Source organism: Macadamia integrifolia, chromosome 12 (assembly GCF_013358625.1).
Source record: "Macadamia integrifolia cultivar HAES 741 chromosome 12, SCU_Mint_v3, whole genome shotgun sequence".
In the NCBI taxonomy this organism is placed as follows: domain Eukaryota; kingdom Viridiplantae; phylum Streptophyta; class Magnoliopsida; order Proteales; family Proteaceae; genus Macadamia; species Macadamia integrifolia.
In genome coordinates, this window is record NC_056568.1 from 4,506,751 (window position 1) to 4,522,308 (window position 15,558).

At 39.1% G+C, this 15,558-nt stretch overlaps 1 protein-coding gene across 1 annotated transcript; it reads left to right on the forward strand.

Annotated features, from left to right (window-relative positions):
* Window positions 1–234: 234 nt before the first annotated feature.
* Window positions 235–6,079, forward strand: LOC122057123 (ribonuclease H2 subunit C). Its single transcript, XM_042619125.1, has 4 exons — window positions 235–515; window positions 610–702; window positions 2,457–2,641; window positions 5,693–6,079. The coding sequence occupies exons 1-4, from the start codon at window positions 341–343 to the stop codon at window positions 5,747–5,749; spliced, it is 510 nt and encodes a 169-aa protein (XP_042475059.1). The 5' UTR covers window positions 235–340; the 3' UTR covers window positions 5,750–6,079.
* The last annotated feature ends 9,479 nt before the right edge of the window (window positions 6,080–15,558 follow it).

Below are 15,558 nucleotides of genomic sequence, written 5' to 3' on the forward strand. Positions count from 1 at the left end.
TATATATTATAAATTGAGTATAGGAATCAGTTCCGAACCATGTAGGAACCGGACAGGTTAGGTACGAATGTTGAGTTTTAGAACTGAGGCGGGACTTGGTCCGATTTTAAATCATACTAAAACTTCCTGGAATCAAACCAAAATCAAAACTAAACCGAATACCTGGTTCTGGATCGATTTACAACCTTAAATTCATTTGGGGCTTATCAGAAATTGGGCGGGTAAAATTTTATCAAAAAAAAAAAAAAGGGGCGGGAAAAGGGGAAACTGCGAAAAACAACACACTAGAGAATATACTGAGAAACTACGGTTAGGGTTTTCAACTTCCGAATTCAAATCCATGGACAATGAAGGAGGCTTAAGCGACGCTCCTCAAAATGGAATCCTCGGAAGCATCGATCTTCGGCCTCGTGACCATGTCGTCGATCTCACTGGTCAGATTCATCAGCTCCCTTGCTACATCAAACACAATGGTCCCTGCCCTGTTTCTCACTACTTCAAACCGAAGAATTCAGGTGACAATTTCTCACTCTACTTTCTTTCGTCTTTGATTCCAGTTTTCGTTTATATGCAATCGCTAAATCAATCTCTTTCGTCCTTTGGATTTAGGTATTGAGGTTGATGATTTTACTGTAGAGGAGGCATATTTTAGAGGAAGGAAGCTGCAGGGTACTACGATTCCTCTTCCTGACGGGTATTCTGGTATCCTTCCCCTCTCTTGCCCATGGATCTCTTTTTTTTTTTTTTTTTTTTTTTTTTTCTGATGGCTTAGTTTCTCTTATGGAAACTGCAGAGGGTCTCCCATCTTTCTTCTTCTGGTGTTCTGTATATTTCTGTCATTTCTTTTTTGGACGCTGCTGCTATCAATTGAGGATCCATAATCTAATTATTTTGAGAAACTCTTTCGAACGATGTGTTCATTAGACCTTTTTATTTTATTATTATTATTATTATTTTTTAAAGTCTCAGTTATGGGGCTTTCCTGCTGCTATCATAGTAACCTCATGCGTAAGAGTAGATATAGTAGGGGAGCTTGAAATGATTGATGAGAATAAAAAAATTTGATTTTCTTCTGGAACATGCATATCAATATTCTAGATCAGATCATCCCATTTCTTCCCCTTCTAGTTCATAACCATTTCTTCCCCTTCTGGTTCATAATGTGAGTGGGATTTCTCTACACATTTCTTTTATTCCTCTTGCTTTCAAGTGATAAATTCGCTTAACTCTACCTCTCCAATCAGCTGGTGTGTCAGACACTTTTCCATAGAGATTCTAAATTCTGTTGCTTGCAAAACCTTCTCTTTGAAGCCTTGCTCTTGAGTCCTTCATCCCTGCTTCTGCGAACTGGGAACCTAATCTCCTTTAGGTTTTATACCATATTGTTAGTTTGGAATGTGGAACCAAATGAGGAATGTGGAAATCATACTGTTTGGAGACTTCAGGTGATGTAGATCCAATAGTTAGAGCAACATTGAGTTGGGAACTTGGGAGTTGGGATTATGTTGGAACTGATGCTACTACTTGGTTTACACCTCTGTTACATGCGTCCCTGTAGAGATATTGGGTGTTGATATGTTTCAAGTAGTATATCTAATCTCAGTCTTGGTTACAGGGCACTGTCTTGCTTGTATACATATCACATTTATTTACAATTTCTTGTAAATAATGTGTACCCAGTCCACACATGAAAAAAGGGGGAGGGGGTAAATAACTGATGGATCCAACAAATATTCCATATTGATGCCTATTCTATGTCATGTTCAACATGGGTACATTGAGTGAAATGCCAGGTTCAGGAATGATAAGTTTAAACCATATCTTGCTGCATAACTTCAACTGTTGGATGAGCTGAAAAGGTACCCCATATAGGATTGATAACCTCTTCAACTACTAGATCTTGGATTCTGGTAGATGTGTTCTTTGTTGTTTCCACTCATAGAGCATGTACAGTTTATTTTCTAAATGCATGCCGGAACAACATTTGTTATCTTATGTCAAAGATTAACTGAGTGAATAAGGACTAGATAAGGCTGATATTGGTACATACACAGTTGGATTTCTAATTTGGAGCTATGAAGAGTGCCATCTGGTGGAGCTTGGTTTTATCATCACCATCTCCACCATCTATTTATTTGTTGGTAACATACCAGATCAGAAGCACGATTTTTTTCAGTGATTATAAATACTTATTTTGTAGTGAAACATTTGAAAGTGTTCAGATTTTGATCCATTTTTGTTAAGCTGACTTCATTACAGAGGGCATCAAACAAGTTGATGCTAGTCATAATTATTACCTTGAAGTTGAATGTTCATGACATAGCGAAGCTGAATTTAGTACGAGTGAATGACATTGAGTTGTATTCGAGGGCTGCATAAATAAGCATAGAATTGTCCTTCCTACATCTCCAGATGCTGATTCTGATTTTTCTTTCCTTTTTCCCGTCACTTTTAAGGTTTTGTCTTGGGAAAGAAGAAGAAGCCATGCAAAGGAAAAGCTTCAGAAATATCCGAAGGGAATTTAAACTGTTGGGAGATTGGTGCGAAATTTCAAAGCATAACTTATTGGAATCATGACAGTCTTCCTTCACATGATGACACTTTCTTGCGTTGTTTTCATTGGTTTGCAGTTGCAAATGCGGTAAGTGTTTTCACATTCTCCAAACTATAGAAGAGTATATGCATTTGAGGTTAGTTGTTTGCTCATCGCTGTGTGCATGTGCATAAGCACCCTTGTATGTGGATTTACAAGATATTTTTGTTTGTATTTGTACTTCTATAATGCATATTCTAATTGGAGAAATTCATGGTGCTCCTTGTGTCATTTGCAACTTACACATGTAAGAAGTAGTAAAAATTGCACGTGCAAATGCATCTGTGGTCATATGTTTGGGGTGACAGAAAAAGGATTGAAAAAGTGTGAGAGTTTGAGATATAAAAGGAAGCTGGAGGGGGGAAGATCGTGGAGAGAGTAATAAAAACCAGAGGTAACCAAGACAATACTATTGAGGTTGAAATGAAAGTATAGATAAGGGACTTGGTGGATTAGAACCACCATCCTCTTGAGGTATAGAACCATTTCTCACACCACAAGTACTCTATCAGTTGAGCTAAAGACCCATATTTATATATTAAAAGCCGTGATCAAAGAAAGAGGAAGGAATCCAAACTGAAATATAATATTTCATAGCTAACAAAACCTGAGCTTTTTTGCCAGTACGATAAACGACACATGTTTTGCTTTAGTGTTTCATGGTGAAGAAGTATTCTAGTGATTTCACAGACATGTCAACTTTGTTAGATTTCTGAAGCTAGAAAAAATAAAGTACTAAACATGGGTTTTGTCATCAATAACAGAGACAAATTTGAGTTTCATCAAGAGAAGTACCTCATACTGGTTGAAGTGGTATTTCCATAAGCAATACCAATACAATGCATGTTAAGAATTTGAAGCTAGCCACATATCCAAGTCTGCTACCTCTCACATCAAACAAATCAAGAGGCTAGGAAAAGGGGAAAAAAGGAAATAACCTAAAAGTCCTGAATCCTCTATTCTAAAACTTCTTTTGAGTTGATTTTCTATCAAAATTTTATGGAGTGCATCACAAAAATTAAGCTAAGATGAGCTGGCCATACTACTTACTGTACTGGATGTTAGCCATTCATTGTAACAAAAAGATAAGACTGATCACTGACATGGGAAATCTGTCAAGGCAACTCAAAACTAGAGCTCTACATAATTTTTGCATACTACCATATAATGATTCCTTAGCTTTAATGGAGCATCACTTCTAAGACCAAAATCTCAAATACAAATTACAAAGCACATTGGTAATCATCGTCAATATTCCAAATTAACAACCCAAAAGCTAGGTAAGCAATAAAGGCTAGAGTATTTAATTTTGAGAGAGTGCTATTGTTTTGAGAGTCGGATGAGTGCTATTGTTTTGAGAGAGAGTATTTAATTTTTCTTAAAGAAAAAACATAAATATTAAGGGCACCAATAACTTATGAAAAATAAAATGACAGTACAAAAAAGATATTGAAAGGGCTATAGTATTTAGATAAGCAAGAAGGGTAAAATGGTCAATGTAAAGATTAACCACGAAGCATGAGTACATGCTTTTATATAATAGGATGATACTATGATATATGAATGCTATTTGTGTATATGCATCAATACATATTTATGACCAATCGTGCTTGCGTATACACAACTTCCTTGATGGAAATGCTAGATTTGCATCTTTCTGAAAGTGTGACTTTTGCTGCCTATAGAAGTTAATTAATATAACTCTTCATGTTTACCAAAGTAACTTCATCAAACTTGGAAGTTGGAAAATTTTCCATAGTTGCTTGCTAACCACTCTATATTATGATGTATTGCAATTAAAGGGTATTCAATGATGTTAATGTTAATGAATGACATCATATGGCATGATCTCTCGCAATTTGTGGATATGACTCGAATAAAAATAGAAGTTTGACCATAGGAAAGAAATAAAGAAAAATTGATAACTAACCGGTTTGTGGTTTTCGAACTCAGAAGTTCAGACTGATACCTAGATCCTTTTATTACACTTAATGTGTCTATATTGACGCAAATGCACTGGCATTGCAAATCTTTGCTATTTTTAATCGAACTCTTGAATCTCCAATTTTACTATGACTATTTTCTCCATTTTCAGGATTATTGTTGTGTCAGAAAACTATATTAGCTGTTAGTGAAACTAATATCTTATCATTAACTGGTATACTTCATATTTTTTTTTCTTCTAATTTTAATAATTCTAAATCATTTAATTAATGTGAAAAGTCATCTATACTACAAGGCATATCAGAGACATGCTATCTAGACCTAGGAATCTGCCAAAAGAATGTTCTGCAGTTAGACCTAATGCCTGTGGTTGACATACCAAACTTTCTTCACAATAGAAACCCCAAAATTCCCCTCATTAGCATCAATGCTATATCGTGGTCCAAAATGACCTTCAAAGGATCTTTCATTTTTCTGCAACCAAATGCTCCAAGGAGCTGCACCTAGGAAAACAGTTTCTTTACTGTGAAAGCCTGCAAGTGCGAGCATGATATCCGCATATTGGATGGGATACCTGTTCCTGCATTCCTGTCTTAAAGTGTAGCAAATATTGGAGTAATATATCCATTTCTCATAACAATGCTTGTACTTTATCCATATGCTAGCATCCTGGAAACAATCAAGACTCCTTCTGTTACTTTCAAGTCTTACATATAGCCAAGTGAGTAAATTGAAGAAATTAATCAAATTCAATATTGAATGAAGACCGTTTCATGTGGTTGTGTGTTTCTTTTCATGAAGATGCTTGTTCTTTGAGAAGCATGTTAGTTTAGGTGTTATGGAGATCCAAATAGTTGGATGGCATTCCAGATGCATTTTTATGCAAGCTATAGGTAGAGATGTCAGTTGGAGGCAAATTTTACAATTGAAGCTCAATAAAAATTACTGTGTCCCACTTTTTTTTTTTTCTTTCTTTTTTATTATTATATCTCCACATCGAGATATCATGCATAAAATATATGGACTCAAGAAACTGTATGAGAAATTGAAAATACAAGGTTACTGATCTACAATGTCAACTGGCCCTCTATTCTATAAAGGAATTTCTTTTGTATATTTTGCTTCCTTAACTATCCATTCTCTGCTTGAATGCAGCTGCACAAGCCCATAACTGATGATGATTTGGCTTCTACATCTCTTCTTCCAAAGTGAAGCTGATGGGCAAATAGCATATGATGGTTTTCTGTCTTTATGTGTGCACTTTTCTTAAGCTTAAGCTGATATTCAAACTATTGTCAAGGACTTCTGCACCTGATTTCAAGATCCAAAGGATACATACATGGATTCAGATGTTTATTTGATGCTTAGACAATCTGGAGAGTTTAATGTATGGTTTGGTGCTATGTCAATGCTTTGCTGATAGGACCTCAAAGTTTCTTCCATTACTTGTTGAATTGTGGGGATTCATACATGTTAAGGCTTGCAGAAATGGTAACCTGAGAAAGTTGTTGACATACAAGAAAGAAGACAATCTTGATGAGATGATCTGAAGTTCATGAAATGAGCTATGACAGGCCATGGCGCCATTGGATTTAAAAAATTGCATTGTTTGAATAGAAGCTACAAAAATGGCGCCTCTTGAATGCTTAAGCATGTATGGTCCTAGGCTCCTATGAACCTAAACAGTTATGTGCATGGTTGGAAGATGGAAGGATACATTAAATTTAGGGAAGAAGCTACCTGGTCGTGGCCTATGCACCAGTGTGCATCAACAGGGGGTGGGTATTTTGTATTTCACAGGGTGAGCCTGTCATTTGGCCCCCTCTATATCCGGGCAGATGGGCCATCTGACCAGGTAGCAATGTGGCATTCCCACCTTTCCCCTGTTTTAAATTTATTTGTCCATGTATACAATAGAGTTTTCCCCTCTGGTTTCCACCATTAAATATGCATAGGTGGCATCCCTGAAATGTTTATCAAATCAATTACTTGCTGCCCAGGGTTAGCATTTTAATGAATATAAATTAAAGTCCTCTTCTGGTTATGAATTATTATGGTCAACTAATAGTTGGGTGCTTTGATTCTTTTTAACATTTTTTTTTCATGCAAGAAATTTACATTTAACTTTGAATTAAAGATGGAGTAGAATAGTTTCATAGTACCTAGCGTCTCTAGCTGCAGTGTATGTGCTGTCCAAACACTCCTTAATTACAGATTTGCAGTCCAAATTGTTCAGCAAGTGAAAAACATCATACAATAGAGTAAAATATTTCCATGGCACCCTAGAAATTCTTCATATGTAGGAGGCTTTTACCATCACTAGAAAGAATAGATAACAGCACCTTCCTATCTTTGCTGTTTGACGAGTGTCAAGACTTGCATTACTCCCTTCAGCTCTGCTTTCATTGCTGATGAGAAATTCCTGCTCTCATACCTGCTATGGTTGCTGCAGTAAATGCAAACATCAAAGCTACCCATACTTATTTATGTGGTTCCTTATCAAAATTGTCATCTTATCTGGTTATGCACGTCAGAGATCCCTTTCTTGCTTTAGTTGCCCAATTTGTATCATTGACATCTAGGAAACTCTTGGTTTGACATATAATTGTTGAATCTTTAAGTGGAGTGGGAATGTGGGGACTAATTTTATACTCATGGGTGTGGCAATGTGTGCTGAAATGTGTTGATTCTGGTCAGTAGGCGTGATGGGATGTGTGTCCATACATCTTAGATGTGGAAGCCTCCTTTGCTTAGATTAGATGCATAATGACCCACATTAGTAGTTATATCATTATACTACGATTTTGTTCCATTTTGTCTTGTCACTGGGGAGCGAAGAACAATTACTGACAAAAAATTTCACCTTCTATTTGCATGGTATTAATGCTGCAGTGGTTTTCCCCAGAGTCATATCTAGGAAACATTCCTCAAAACACCAAAACTAGTCTAGAAATGTAAAAAGAACAACATCCTTGTTCATATAACAAGTCTCTTGTCCCCAGTCACAATTGTAAAATATTTCAGAGTTCCATGTGGGCCTTATTTGAACAATAACTTATTATTGTATATAAATCCTTAGTCTCTGCAACACATATCCTGGCAATGGCTTCTTGTTCCCACAACCAATGCTTTGGTAGAACCTCTTCATTACCACCTTTTGCAGGTTGGAAAGATATCCTGGAACTCTCTTGATCTGTATTGAGCCCTAACAAGAGGTCAAAGATGGGTCAGTGGTGGCCCCAAAAATTGGGCCATTTCCCAACCTGTTCCAGCCAGTCAAATAGCAGGGTCTTCTCACTATTCCAGGCTACTGATTGGGAGCTAAGGCAGCTTCTAGACTGATTCTGATTTTATCTCATTACATGGGTTCATGTTTTATATTGCATGCTTTGCTGTTCCATGCTGAGATAAGCTGACCGGCTGGGTGTTGGTGTGGTTTATGTTTATATCATAAGACATGTTAAAGCCTGCTCTCTTTTCCATCTAATCACAAACCTTGTGAAATGATGTTACTTTTTATAAGTATACCCTCGTGTTATGTTAATGTTTTACCTTGGCTGTTTATCTATCAGGGTATGAATTAAAGACCTACATACCAACAATTTTTACCTTTTATTTTCACTTCATCAGCTTATACTTTTGAGTTTGCTGTTTTCCTTCTGAATTTGCTTTTGATACAAACCTGGGGATTTGTTGGTGTATGATGTCTTGTATTCCGTCGCAGTTTAATTCAAGGAGTACTGGTGCAGCACCTAGACAGCCAGGACGGCGGTCCCGCTAGCCGATTAGCGGGCCGTGGGGGTTGCAAGGGGGGCAGGAGGCCCCCCTGCATAGCAGGGGGTGTAGGGGGGCGCAGCCCCCCGCTCGAATTTTTTATTTGAGGGCAATTGTAATTTAATCCGGATTAGGGTGGCAATTGTAATTTAATCCGGATTAAGGTGGCAATTGTAGTTTGATTCGGATTAGGGTTTTTTCTCGCTATATATTTGTAGCGAGGGTTTCTTTCTCTGTAATGCAAGCAACACTGAGAGGTGTGAGGACGAGCGTTGTAACCCTATTTTCCATTGATAGTGAAGCAGGATCTCATCTCACCGGGGACGTAGGCAACCTTGCCGAACCTCGTAAAATCCGTGTGCATTGTTTGTTTTGTTTTTCCATTATCTTCTGCATCGTTTTAGGGTTACGTTTCTACAAATTGGTATCAGAGCTCTAGGTTTCCGTTTTCTAGGGTTTACTATCACGATGACAGGGAAGGGATCGAATGTCAAGTATGACATCGAGAGGTTTAATGGGAAGAACAATTTCACCCTCTGGCGTCAAAGGATGAAGGATCTTCTGATACAACAAGGTTTGGCGAAAACGTTGTTGGGGAAGTCGAAGAAACCTGAAAAAATTACTGACGAAGATTGGGAAGAGATGGAGGAAAAGGCGGTAAGTGCTATTCGATTAAATCTTTCTGATGATGCCCTACAATATGTTGTGGGTATCGATTCTGCACCGCAGTTATGGGCGAAACTTGAAAGCATCTACATGACGAAGTCCTTAACGAACAAGTTATTCGTGAAGAAGCAATTATACTCTCTACAGATGGAGGAAGGTACGGATCTATTAGAGCATCTTAACATGTTCAATCAGATCGTAAGTAAACTTGCAAACCTGGAGGTTAAGATCGAGGATGAAGACAAGGCGTTACTATTGCTGTCGTCGCTCCCAGAATCATATGATCATCTAGTAACGACTCTCTTGTACGGGAAGGAAACCCTTGAGATGGATGAAGTCGCAGCTGCCCTCATGTCCAATGATACAAGGAAGAAGGCCAGTAGTACGAAATCTCAAGGAGAAGGTTTTTTCGGAGGTGACAAGGAGCAGGAAAGAGGGAGATCAAATCAGAAGGGATCTGGGAAGAGTCGATCGAAATCAAAAGGGGCAAAGACATAGTTCTCTTGTTACTATTACAAGAAGGAAGGTCATCTGAAGAGAGAGTGCTTGAAGAGGAAAGCGGACTTAAAGAAGAAATGTGTAGATAAGGCATCTGAGGAAGCTAGCGTGGCTGACAGTTCAGATGGAGATGATGGAGATGTACTCTCTATATCATCAGGTAAGAATCAACCTTCTAATTCTTGGATTTTAGATTCTAAATATTCATATCACATATGTCCACATAAGGATTGTGGAGTTCTCAAAGTTATTAAGGGTGTAATGGTTGTCATGAAGGGACAGCTAGCAGGAAACCTATACAGACTCATAGGGAGCACAGTTATAGGTGGAGCATCTGTGACTATAGATGCAGTATTTGATACAGATGATACCTATCTGTGGCATATGCGGTTAGGGCATATGGGAGAAAGAGGATTGATGGAGCTTCATAAAAAGAAAATGTTCAGAAAATAGTGCAAGGTTAGCTTCAAAACTGCAAAACATAAGAGTAAAGGGGTGCTTGATTATGTACACAGCGATGTATGGGGTCCTTCAACAACAAAATCTAAAGGTGGGGCAGAATACTTCGTGACCTTTGTTGATGATTACTCAAGGAAAGTCTGGATCTACTTCGTGAAGCATAAAAGTGAGGTGTTCACTAAATTTAAGGAATGGAAGGCTGAGGTAGAAAGGAAGACAGGAAAGAAAATTAAATACTTGAGAACAGACAATGGAGGAGAGTACACATACAAGCCGTTTCTAGAATTGTGCAAAGCTGAAGGGATTACACGTCACTTCACAGTTCCAAAGACACCACAACAAAATGGTGTAGCTGAAAGGATGAACAGAACACTTCTAGAAAGAGCTCGGAGTATGAGGCTGAATGCAGGGTTGAGCAAGAAATTTTGGGCAGAAGCAGTGAACATGGCATGTTTCCTCATCAATAGGTCTCCATCAAAGGCGATTGATTGTCAAATTCCTGAAGAGGTATGGACAGAAAAACCAGTAGATTATTCTATTCTAAAAATATTTGGTTGTCCAGCCTATGTGCTTGTTGAGAGTGAGCAGCGTTCCAAGTTAGACTCAAAGTCTAAGAAATGTATCTTTCTTGGTTTTAAGAAAGGTGTAAAGGGATTCAAGTTGTGGGATCCAAGTTCACAGAAAGTTGTGGTTAGCAGAGATGTTGTGTTTGATGAGTCTCATATAGTGAAGTCAAATTACAATTCACAAACAGTTGATGAAAATAAAGAAGGTTCTACTGTGCAGGTGGAGTTAGGTGAGTTAAAAACAGCAAGAGAGAATGAGTCATCAAGTGACTTACCAGGACAACAGGAAGCAGTAGAAGTTCCCTATACTGTGACAAAGGGTAAAGGGAAGCGTACTCACAAAGCACCTATGAGATACGGGTTTGAGGACATGGTTGCCTATGCCCTCACTATAGGTACAGGTGATCCATCTTCCTACCATGATGCTATGAGTGATGCACAGCATGATAAATGGATGATAGCTATGATGGAGGAAATGGAATCTCTACAGAAGAACAAGACTTGGGAGATTGTGGAAAAACCCAAGGGAAGAAAAATCATTGGGTGTAAATGGGTCTTTCGTAAAAAAGAGGCAGCATCTGAGAAGGAGCGTGAAAGGTATAAGGCGAGACTTGTAGCCAAGGGCTATGCACAGAAGGAGGGGATAGACTACAATGAAATATTTTCTCCGGTGGTGAAACACACTTCGATCAGGCTACTACTTGCTTTGGTGGCCATCTATGATTTAGAGCTTGAACAACTTGATGTGAAAACTGCATTTCTTCATGGTGACTTGGAGGAACAGATTTACATGGAGCAGCCTGAAGGTTTCAAGGTGCAGGGAAAGGAAGATCATGTTTGTCTGCTTAAGAGGTCGCTTTATGGCCTTAAGCAATCTCCTAGGCAGTGGTACAAGCGCTTTGATTCTCACATGATGAAGATTGGCTACACAAGAAGTGAGTATGATAGTTGTGTTTATTATAAAGTGTCAAGTGATAATTCCATTATTTTGTTGATGCTTTATGTTGATGACATGCTCATTGCTGCAAAGAACAAACATGATATAGTCTCTTTGAAGTTTTTGTTGAGTGCTGAATTTGAGATGAAGGATCTTGGTGCCGCTAAGAAGATCCTTGGCATGGAAATCCTTAGAGATAGAAATGCAGGAAAACTTTGGGTAACTCAGAAGAGATATATTGAAAAGGTGCTAGAGCGCTTCAATATGGAAAAGGCTAAGCCGGTTAGCACTCCGTTAGCTAGCCACTTCAAGTTATCTGAAAAGGAATGCCCTACAACACATGAGGAGGTGGAGCAGATGTCTCAAGTCCCTTACGCTAGCGCAGTTGGGAGTCTCATGTATGCTATGGTTTGTAGCAGGCTGGATTTGTCTCATGCAGTCAGTGTTGTTAGCAGATACATGAGTAATCCAGGGAAGGAGCATTGGAATGCAATTAAGTGGATCTTCAGATATTTGAGCAAGACTAAAGATATAGGTGTTATGTTCAGTGGCAAGGGAAGTTCTACAGAATTGGCAGGTTATGTTGATTCTGACTATGCTAGTGATTTAGACAAGAGGAGGTCTACTACAGGGTATGTGTTTACATTGGCTGGTGGACCTATATCATAGAGGGCGATGCTTCAGTCTACAATTGCATTGTCCACTACAGAGGCAGAGTACATGGCAGCAATTGAGGCTGCCAAGGAAGGAGTCTGGTTGGTTGGACTGGTTCGTGAGTTGGGGTTAGAGCAAGGAGGTACAGTGTTACATTATGACAGTCAGAGTGCCATAGATCTTGCAAAGAATCAAGTGTTTCATACAAGGACAAAGCATATTGATGTGAGATTTCACAAGATCAGGGAGCTTGTGTCAGAAGGTAGTATTCACTTGAGAAAAATTCATACAGATCTCAATCCTGCAGATATGTTTACAAAGCCAGTTACTACAGAGAAGTTCGAGTCCTGTTTGGACTTGATTAATATTACTCATTGTTGAAGATGAGGGACGCACCAAACAAGTGCGGGTTTGTACCTCTAATGAGGAATAATGATGAAGACGTCTACAAGTTATCTTTATAGGAGGCTCGACAGAATTCAAGCCAAAGTGGAGATTGTTGGTGTATGATGTCTTGTATTCCGTCGCAGTTTAATCCAGGGAGTACTGGTGCAGCACCTAGACAGGTAGGACGGTGGTCCCGCTAATCGATTAGTGGGTCGTGGGGGTTACAAGGGGGGCAGGAGGCCCCCTTGCATAGCAAGGGGTGTAGGGGGGCGCAGCCCCTCGCTCGAATTTTTTATTTGAGGAAAATTGTGTACTTTCCGAATTAGGATTTTTTCACTATATATTTGTAGCGAGGGTTTCTTTCTCTGTAATGTAAGCAATACTAAGAGGTGTGAGGACGAGCGCTATAACCCTATTCTCCATTGATAGTGAAGCAGGATCTCATCTCACCGGAGACGTAGGCAACCTTGTCAAACCTCATAAAATTCGTGTGCATTGTTTGTTTTATTTTTCCATTATCTTCTGCATCGTTTTAGGGTTGTGTTTCTACACCCACCCGCCTGTGGGGGCCTACTGGTTGAACCGACGAGCTATCTCAGATTTTTGAGCCCGAATGGGCCCAAAATGGGCGGGCAACCTTCTTTTATAATTTTAAACATGATTTAAACATCAAACCTCGTTAGTTTTGACCCCAAGGTGGTGAAATTCTAACCTCATTCGCTTATAATAGGTTCCACTGGAATTTACATTTCTCACGTCGGATCTCACCCGTACCGAATGTGAGCTTTGTACCCGACACGTAAGTGGGAGAGGACATTTGAATTTATTTTAAAGCGTGTTTTTGCATCATTAAATTGTATCTAGACTAGCCATGTCATCATGTAAATTATGTGTAGATTAGTCATCCTCGTATGCCATTCGTACGTATTGCTTCTGCATTCTAAACAAATGATTTATGATATGTGTGTTATGCCTTACATTCTCAATGCTAAATGATTGATGTGCTTATGTGATGAATGGTTAGATGACTGTGCATGATGCATTATTAGACTAGATGCCATAGTCGATTTGGAAACGAGTGCATTGGTGGCCTGTGGTATAGGATGCTGTGGCACTATACAATCGTACTTTGTCATATAGGAGTATGCGGTTTAGGATTATCATTCCCTATGCTACGACCATTCCCAACAGGGGTTGAGGTGTTGGGTTATCACTTGGGGTGAAGCAGTGGTCGTGGTTATCGGATCACTGTGGCGGTTAGACATACGCTCGGCTGGTTATTAGGACAGTCGGAAACCTTAGTGGTATATTCAAGAGGGCCAATCGTACTGCTCTCAAATTGCTGGGGTCGGCACCTTTACATTTCTATCATTTACTTTCATGTTGAGAGCCGGTGGTCGGCATGCTTTACTTTTCTAAGTACTCACGGTGGGCCTTCTCCGATAACCCTATGAGCGTATCGCGGGATGGAGTTCGCTACTCATACCCGGGGCATACGCGCACTGTGGTTGTGAGTAGCACATAACCTAAGACTTAGTAATGTTGTTTAGGTGGATAAGATTAAAATGAATTGCATTACATATAGTGCATATGAATGTGAATGTTTGTGTGGTCTTTCTTTTCACTTACTGAGCTACTGAGCTCATCGCACGTGCACACCTCTTTTAGATGATTTTACAGGTCATCAGCTTGAAGATCAGGAGTCAGGCCCCACAGTCGAGTTTTCTGTTGAGGATTGGTGGTCCCTGAGGAGTATGAGCATAGTACGATTACACAATGGCACCATGCACTCGTTTCCAAGCCGACTACGGCATCTAATCTAGCATATACATCATGTCCAAATGAAATTCTTCCATCACATACATCAAGACATAAAGGATATTCATCATAAAGCAAAGCATAGCATGTTATGTAAATGCATATACAATGTGTAACATAGCATATGTGATGTCTAGTCTATACACAAGTAATATGATGACATAGCTAAACTAAGACATGTTAAATGATGCATAACATTTTGAATCTAAATCAGAGTCCACTCCCCACTTACTTGTATATGTACACGGTGCTTGTACTCGGTACGAAAAAGATCCGATGTGTGGGTACGTGTATATTGAGTGTAACCTATTATAAACATAATGGTTTATTATTTCACCATTTTGGGGTCAAAATCATCATGTTTGAATACCAAAATCTGGTTTGGAATTGTAAATGAGGGTTACCCATCAAATTTGGACCAATTCTGGGAATTTTGGAAAGACAGGTGGGCTAGAGCCAAAGACAGGCAGGCTATGTAGCCCACCGATTTCAACCCACCAGTTACACCGGAGCCTAGAAACTGAGTTCTGGGAACTTAGGTGGTCCAGAACTTGAAGATAGGTGGGCTAAAAATACCCTCAGTCTTGGAACGAAATTCTTCCAACATCTTCTCCGACTTTTTTCTGGCTTAGGGAACTTGTTTGGGGTCGATCTGACGACTCAAATCACTCATCTAAGGTCAAATCATGTATCCTCAACCTGGATCTAATATCAAATCAAAAGAAAAATGAAGATTCTTACCTCTTTCTCAAGAACACTAATGGAACCCCAAATTTCATTTCTTTTGCCCAAGAACCTCCAAATACTCTAGATATTCACCAACACTCCTTTCAAATCCTTCAAAATCATTATACATACATTCCATTAGACCTTAGATTTGATTATCCAAGTAGGATTAGCAAGATCCAAGTGGGTTCTGTCCAAAAAATCAAAAAGAGGGCTTAAGAAAGGGATTTTCCTAAGAATCTTTGGAATGTGTACAATACCTACCTCAAATCCAAGATCTTGACGAGCTGATCATTAATTCAGGCTCAAAATACCCAGACCTAGTTCCGGTGAAGCTCTAAGATCGATTTTCCCTTCTTCTTTATTCTTCTTCCTCTTTTCCTTTCTTCTTCTTTCTCTCTCTTCTTTACTCTCCCATCGGGCAACTATCATTAATGAGGGAAAAACAATTAATGTCACTTCTTTTATACCTGGGCCCTTCAAAATATCTTCTATTCTCAAGTGGGCTATCTCAGGTGGATACATCTCAGGTGGGC

What these genes read in the sequence shown, in the direction of transcription:
- LOC122057123 (XM_042619125.1), top strand. Translation starts at nt 341, where the DNA reads ATGGACAATGAAGGAGGCTTAAGCGACGCTCCTCAAAATGGAATCCTC. An exon ending in CTTCAAACCGAAGAATTCAG is followed by an intron (nt 516 to 609) that starts GTGACAATTTCT and finishes CTTTGGATTTAG; the next exon opens with GTATTGAGGTTGATGATTTT. An exon ending in TCTTCCTGACGGGTATTCTG is followed by an intron (nt 703 to 2,456) that starts GTATCCTTCCCC and finishes GTCACTTTTAAG; the next exon opens with GTTTTGTCTTGGGAAAGAAG.